The sequence below is a fragment of the Halyomorpha halys genome, unplaced genomic scaffold (genome assembly GCF_000696795.3).
Source record: "Halyomorpha halys isolate HHAL.00 unplaced genomic scaffold, Hhal_1.1 Scaffold323.1, whole genome shotgun sequence".
In the NCBI taxonomy this organism is placed as follows: Eukaryota; Metazoa; Arthropoda; class Insecta; order Hemiptera; family Pentatomidae; genus Halyomorpha; species Halyomorpha halys.
Genome location: NW_027106378.1, coordinates 567,420 through 575,325, shown reverse-complemented (window position 1 = coordinate 575,325; position 7,906 = coordinate 567,420). Strand labels below are relative to the sequence as shown.

General features: G+C 33.1%; 1 protein-coding gene across 1 annotated transcript in view; it reads right to left on the bottom strand.

Moving 5' to 3' along the window:
- LOC136795125 (uncharacterized) overlaps positions 1 to 1,422 on the bottom strand; it is a 13,596-nt gene extending 12,174 nt beyond the window's left edge. Inside the window, exon 1 of the mRNA XM_067044721.1 lies at positions 473 to 1,422. Coding sequence (XP_066900822.1) covers positions 473 to 1,368 — 896 coding nt within the window. The 5' untranslated portion in view covers positions 1,369 to 1,422. The remainder of the gene's footprint in view (positions 1 to 472) is intronic.
- Positions 1,423 to 7,906: the final 6,484 nt, after the last annotated feature.

Sequence of the window (7,906 nt, the reverse complement as noted above, 5' to 3'; positions counted from 1 at the left end):
TACTAAATCCGTGGGGTAGCTCATAGGTAAGGCAATAGACTACTAACTCCAAGTTACTAAACTAATGTACTAAATCCGGCTGTAGCAGATAATTATTACCATTACCTGTAGCCCTGTCTCATAACGTGGGTACCTTCAATTGGGTGAAAAACCTGGCGGTCGAGCGTGATTGTTACCAAATCACCTCCTTGCACAACCGTTGGTGTAGTAACAGTACTTCCTTACAAAGTATTGAACCCCTGACCTTTCATGGGTTGTAGTGGTATAAATTTAATTATTTTTTCTTAAATGTTTCGCAGAAATTCGGACAAAATGATTTAATTAGAATATTTTGAAATGTTTGCCTCGTTTTATATTTCTATAATATTATTATTACACGATAGTAGGGCGCAGCTATACGTTAGAAAACGAAAAAGATATAAAAGAATCAAAATTTAAATCTTGTATGTTGTTTTGCTGTACTCGAACCTACCTGATGATGACCTGATGGTGTCTGATATTTTTCTTTAGGCACTCATCAAGGCAATTCGAAAATTTAAAATCCCTGTAAAGTTGGATTCCTTTCAGATTCGGATATGCTCCGTAGACTTGCCTGTAGAACGTTGACGCCCTAGATTCAATATTTTCGTACTGAAATATCAACAACTTGAGATGCATCTGAATGTGAAGGTTGCTTTCAATGCACATCATGCACTTTGTACTCAGTACCATTCCTACACAGGTAGCACCAACAAGTTCCAAAAAATAAACTAAAAAATGGGAAATGGATTTGTTCTCTGTTAAGATATCAGGAGCTGGAATGGGAACGTCCATATAAATACCGTACAAAGTGTTGTTGTAGCCGACGGTACCCAAAGAGTTCAAAGTAGGTACCAAAACGACCGTGGTCGTCACGGCGACGCCGATGAGGCAGACGGATTGGATACAGCGGTGCTTCTCCTTCTTCATGGCTTCCCTAAGGCTGGTCCAAGTCCCGGACAGCTCTTCGTCGTAGTCAAAAAAGTTGTCGACGATGAGCTTGTGGAGCGCCCCTTCTTCTGCTCTGTTCATCCAAGAGTGTCTCAGCACTTCGAGGCTCATCTGAACCAGGATCATGAAGTGGAATTGGTTCATCAACAGGACGAAGTTGGAGCCGGAGAATTTGACGGCGCCTTTGAAAATGAGGTACCAAAGGATCATCATCATGGAGCAGTTAAAAACCAAAATGGACAATTTGGATATAGACAAGATAGGCTTGTCCCGATTGAGTGTAGGAAATACGGCGGAGAGGGAGGTCAGTCTGAGGTAAGTCTTGTCCATGTAGTCGTTGATGGATTCGTCAAAACCATTGTTGAGGAAATCGACCAAGCGATGCAACTTGCGTTCCATGATTGGCGATACGGAGTCGACTAGAATCTGTGCAATATTTATAATCAAATAAGCTACTATCAACGGTCAGAGTGTAGCCGGCACTTAGCCATGTTCATGTTGACATTGGACGACCTTCGAGGATACTAGTACTGAAAAAAAAATAACTTCCAAGTACTAGGACATGAGCATGAGCAATGTTGAAATTATGTATAAATGGTTATTTCACGAAATAAGCATTATTTGACGAATCATTCTCAATAAAATAACTATTTATATTTAAATTAAAAGAAAAAATAGATAATTAAAAAAAATTAAATAAAATAAGAATCACAAAGTAAAAATATGTATACATAACTAAGAAGTGAATATACTAAAGAAAAAAAGTAAATGCATTTAAACAATGTTCCTAAATAAGTAAATACATATGTGCATAATAATTAAAAGATGTATGAGAAATTATAGAGCGCGGTAGCCCCTGTGTAAGGCGCGTGACTACAAACTCCAAAAACATCTGTATTTCATAAACCATTTGATGTAAAGATGTCTATTAGCACACAAATTAAACCTATTTTAATGTACTATCGAGTAGTTCCATACATTTTTCTTCATAGGAGTAGTAGTTTTCATATTTGCTAAAATAAACTGATTTATAGTCGTTCGGACAAATTTTTATTTGCCAAATTTATATTCATATGTGAATATCATATAAACTACTACCCCTAAAAGATAAGTGTCATATAAACTACTTTATAGTAAGTTGAATTTCCTTTATTTTGAGTGCTGGGAGACATATGTGCGTCTTATGGGACTAGAGACATATTTTTTCAATAATCCAAAATTTTATACTAACAACTAGAAATTAACATTTTGTGAGTTTATTTTGTCAAGTATCATAAAAACTACTAGTCCTAAAAAGATAAACATAATTAACTATTTTATAATACATTTAACTAGATTTAATTTGAGTGCTAATAGACATCTGTATGGCACATAGTTCTTAAGATATGGATTTCTCAAAATAAATTAACTGCTAATCTTTCAGTAGATTTTGAAGAAATTTTGCTTTTTGAAAAGCTATATCTCCAGAACTCTTGGACGTAAATAGCTCTTTTAGGGCTAATATTTCGGAAAATTTACTATAAATGTTTATTTCACGAAATAAAGATTATTTGACGAATTATTCTCAATAAAATAACTATTTCTATTTAAATTAAACGAAAAACTTCTTTTGATCCCTTTCTTTCACTACCTTAATTCTTCTCTTACGTTTCAGTCATTATCAATGAGACATTTAAAATTGATTTATTCAAGTTTCAAATTTTTCTCATATGCATGCTATTATGCCGATATCGTTTCATTTTTAAACAGCTATAATTATCAATAATTACCATAACTTGTATACAAATGTATTATATTACGTATATATAACACCTAAAATTGGAAAATGGCATGATACCTGCCATATAGATCGTGATACACTCCCTGCTAATAATTATATTAAACTTGCTTTCTCTTTTATTCAAAAAACACTTTATTTATTGAAAGATGTTACAATCTGGCACACCGTCGTGGGGAATAGGTATTAGTGATGAATGATCACACTCATATTAAAATAAGAATGAAAAATAAATAAATAAATGGGAAAAAGAAGTACATAAAAATAAATAAAATCTCTCTTAAAATATATACAAACAGAAGGATAAAGAAAATGACATAATAAAATTATATTAAACTATCTCGATTCTCCAAGGCCAGGGGTACTTAACAAAAATACAACAATTTATTAGGTTCAAAATTGTAGACGCAAGAAGTTTTATGCTTCTCCTACAAATTTTAACGAAATGGTATTGTCGCTGGTTTTTACAGTAAAGGCCTCAGTTGATTATATAATAATAATAATAATAATATAATAATAACAAAAATGAATACGGGTTTGTCGGTACTTAGTAGACTGGCATGCCGTTCATACGAATGTCTTTGGCTTTTTCCCTAGATGTCCAGGATTTTTTGGGAAGAATACAGGCAAGCCAGATTTTTTTATTTAAAAAAATATTTTAACAAAATTGAGCAAATTTGGTGCGTTGTTTTTGTATCTTTTTAGCCCCGATGAAGCTCAACGCATTCCTGACCATCTTCATAATTTATATATTATCAATTTATTTCTATTGGATAATTTTGAGTTTTTATTAAAGTATGGATAAATTTAATATAGAATTTTTCAATTTCTAATTTATGTGGTGATTAAATAATAGTTTGTTGTCTAAAACGACTCCTCTAAACCCCATTTTTTTATAGGATTTTTTTTAAAACATCTAGCCTGTTAAAAATTGCCAATACGGAGGAAAGAGGTGTAATTGGCTGAAATGTCTGCAAGAAGGACTATATCAACCTTTCAAATCTCAGGTCTTCATTCATAAAAAGATTAAATATGATGGGTCTAAGACAGGAATCCGTCTGTATTTAAACATTCCATAATATGTCTCAACAGTAGCAAACATGTAAGGAAACCATGGAGGAACTGGCAGTTGGTATACTTGGATACCAAAGGTCAACCAAGAAAGTGTCCTGGTTTGATGAAGTATGCCAAAGAGTATTCAATATAGCAAGTTCAAAGTGGGACGGATAAATCCTGACAAATCCCACCAGATCACCTTTACTCTCCATCGTAAACCTCTGCCCTCCTGTCCTACAGTATCCTTTCTAAATACTCCATTAACGCCTGTTGAACAGATTCGATACTTAGGACTCCATCTTGACAAGAGACTAACTTGGAATCCACACGCAAGACTGAAACGACAAGAAACTGCTCGTAGATTCCGATTGCTACAACACTTACTTGACAAACGCTCTAAACTTCCCATAAAAAATGGCGGCTGTTTCAAAGCGATTAAAAAAATGTAATTTTTCATTCGGAGCTCTATATATTAAAAACTACCTACAATACTAAAAAATCTAAGAGAACGTCATTTAAAGATGAGCAAATTTGCTAAAATATGAGCCCTAAAAGAGTTATTTAGGTTAAATTGATCTCGAGATATAGCTTTTTAAAAAGCATCATTTCATAAAAATGTTGTATGGGACGTACTGATAAATCAGTAGTTAGTGAATTTATTTTTAAAAACCTTTTTCTCAAAAACCATTTGACATATAGGTGTCTATTAGTACTCAAATTAAAGCTAATTTAATGAGCTATAAAATAGTTTATGATGTTTATCTTCGTAGGAGTAATAGTTTACATGAAATTTGCTAATATATATTGATTCATAGTAGTTCGGACAAATTTTTATTTGCCAAATTTATATTCATATGTGAATATCATATAAAATACTACCCCCAAAAGATAAGTGTCATATAAACTACTTTATAGTAAGTTGAATTTCCTTTATTTTGAGTGCTGGGAGACATATGTGCGTCTTATGTGACTAGAGATATATTTTTTCAATAATCAAACATTTTATACAAACAACTAGAAATAAACATTTTGTGAGTTTATTTTGTCAAATATCATAAAAACTACTAGTTCTAAAAAGATAAACATTATTAACTATTTTAGAGTAAATTTAACTAGATTTAATTTGAGTGCTGGCAGACATCTGTACCTCCTATGGTTTCTGAAATGAAGTTTTTCATAAATCAAACTTAATGTCCGAACAACAAGAAATCAATTTATTTGAGCAAATAACATGAAAACTACTATTCCTATGAAGGTAAATGTCATAAACTACTTTATAGTACATTAAAGTAGCTTTAGTTCGAGTGCTAATAGATATCTATACGTCACATAGTTCCTGAGATATAGATTTCTCAAAATAAATTCACTAACTACTGATATTTCAGTACATTTTTATGAAATGTTGCTTTTTAAAAGGCTACATCTCGAGAACTATTGGACGTAAATATCTTTACTAGGGCTAATATTTCAGCAAATTTACTCTTCTTTAAATAATGTTCTTTTAGATTTTCTAGTGTTGTTGGTTGTTTTTAAGATATTGAGCTCTTTTAAGGTTTTGAAACAGCCACCAATTTTTATTTCCCCTACCTATACTTGGCAGACTCATTCAGTTTTGACTAGTAATTATATACAGTTTTCATTAAAGTAATCAAAAATTGGGGTGAGATAACTGCCTTTTTTCTGTTCTTGTATACTTGGGCTCTTGTACTAATTAGAGAGGACTGGCAGTCGAAGTTGCAGGAGGGAGGAGTTGACTCTACAAGAGTTGTAGCGCCATAGATGATGATGATAATAATATGGTCACAATTACAAAATACTGACATGGTGAAATTCCATCTTTCAAGGAGATTTTCAATGGTTTATCGATCCATAATGTTCTTATATACTTACTAGCAGACTCGGCAATGCTTCGCTGTTGTTATATTTGAAGATGAATATAGATTTATTGAACGCTATTGAAACTTTGATATCAATTAACATATAGATGAAATGATAAGACGGTAGCTATAGTAAAATGAATGCTAACAGCTAACTTTCTTGTATAATTTTTAATACTGGTCCGATTTAGGTAATTTTTTTCATATATGATGATATATATAAAGCGCTACTTAGCCCATCTTAACTTATGCCTCATAAGGATTTTTACTAGTTTAACTAACATAAAAACGTTAGTAACTATTCTGTTTTATACTAATTTTACACAAAAATATCTAAAATGCACAATTAATTAAATATAGACACCTTTCAGGTTTATATATATAAACTGACTCATAATTTCTTCCGATCCCTCTCTAATCACAGAAATAGGAAATTACACTAAAACAACAACCCGTAGATATAAATACAAAAGAACTAAACATATGTTCATGTAAACACAAATCAGTGATGTGTATGCCATGCTATCCAATGATATGTATTTGGCTTCCCTTATAGTTTAAATTTCTTCAAGCATATAATTATACAATACTTACTCACAGCCCCCCCCCCCCGGGCTTTTGTGAGCCACATTAGCCAATGGATGGCACGCACAAAAATAGGCGTGGGAGTGACGAACCCACCCAATGGAAACCTCGTCAAGAATCCTCCGGGGCTTTGGACCTCCACGGTCCGTCGTACCAGAAGTAGAAGAATGTTGGGTATTCAATTAATATTGGAAGATGAAAGTTTCGGCAACATATTTTCTCTTACCTAATAAATAACATAATAGAAGAAGTTCATAGTTCATCAAATAACAAATTTAAGGTACAACGGGTTCCAGGTCATGTGGGTTTGTACGGCAATGAGCGAGCTGATAAGATAGCAAAACGATCTTCGAGTAGAGTGGAAAATGCGAAACTGCCTTTACAGGAAATTTTTAGATGGTTAAAAAAAAACTTCATTAGTGAATGGCAGGAAAGGTATGCCTGGGAGTCAAGTTTGAAAGGGAAAGATCATTTCACTATTCAACTTAACGTCTCTCCACGCCCATGGTTCTCTAACACTTGTGTCAAGTTAAACAAAAAAGATATAGTCTTACTTACAAGATTAAGAATTAACCACGTTCGTACAAATCACGGCTTAACATTAATCAAAGTTAAAAATAATGATAAATGTTCGACATGCAACTCTATCAAGGACCCATTACATATTATACTAAATTGCAGTAGATATGACAAATACAGGATTAAATATCCACTCATCCAAAACAATAGCGCTTTCCTCCAAGAGCTGGTAGATCTAGATTGGGTTACTATTCAGGCGTTGTGCAAATTTATAGCAGAATAAAAATTAGATTTTTAAAATTAAATAAATAATAACAAATTAAATTAATAAATTTAAATAAATAATAACAATTTATATCCTCAGCTCCATTCTTTTATAATATAACAACAGGGGCAGTGTAGGACTCCAACGGGAGTATTGGGCCGACGTAAGAAAAGGAAAAAAAAAGATGAAAGTTGACCGTATGAAGTAGATTGTAGGAAGATAGTCCCGGTGGCTGGTAATAAAGGTATCAAAATAGTAAAAGAAAACTATTTATTGTTAACCAAGGTTTCGTCCCACTCAACTGAAGTTGTCATCTTCGGTTCAATCCGACCGTCCTGATAAAGCTCTGCAAAATGGGGTGAAACCTTGTTGTTAACAATAAATAGTATTCTTCTACTAATTTGATACCTTTATTGACCACCATCTGGACTATCTTCATACAATTTAATTCAATTAAGTTACCTCCCCCTTCGATTTGTTTTACCAAAATATAAAATAGAGAAGTTTGTTGCTAAAGTGTGATGTAAAAATTCACTTTTTATTGTATACAAGTTGCTCTGTGACAAACAGAATATATCGATTGTAGGTAACTGGCAGTTATGTTCTTTGTTTGGCTATTATTCGTTATAAAGCCTTTTTTGTGATCGAAGCTAGTGTTTAAGAAAGGTGCCCCCTCACTTCTGGACTGAGGTTCATTATGCCATCTGGTGGCAGGGATAAGCGGTAGAAAGCTTGGGCAGCCATCTTGATCACCAATAAAACAAAGGGGTGAGTACCAGTTGAGTAGCCATCTTGACCTGTGGTTGTTCTGTTGGTGAAGAAAGAGACAGTACTCTTCAGGAAAGTCTCTTCTCATAA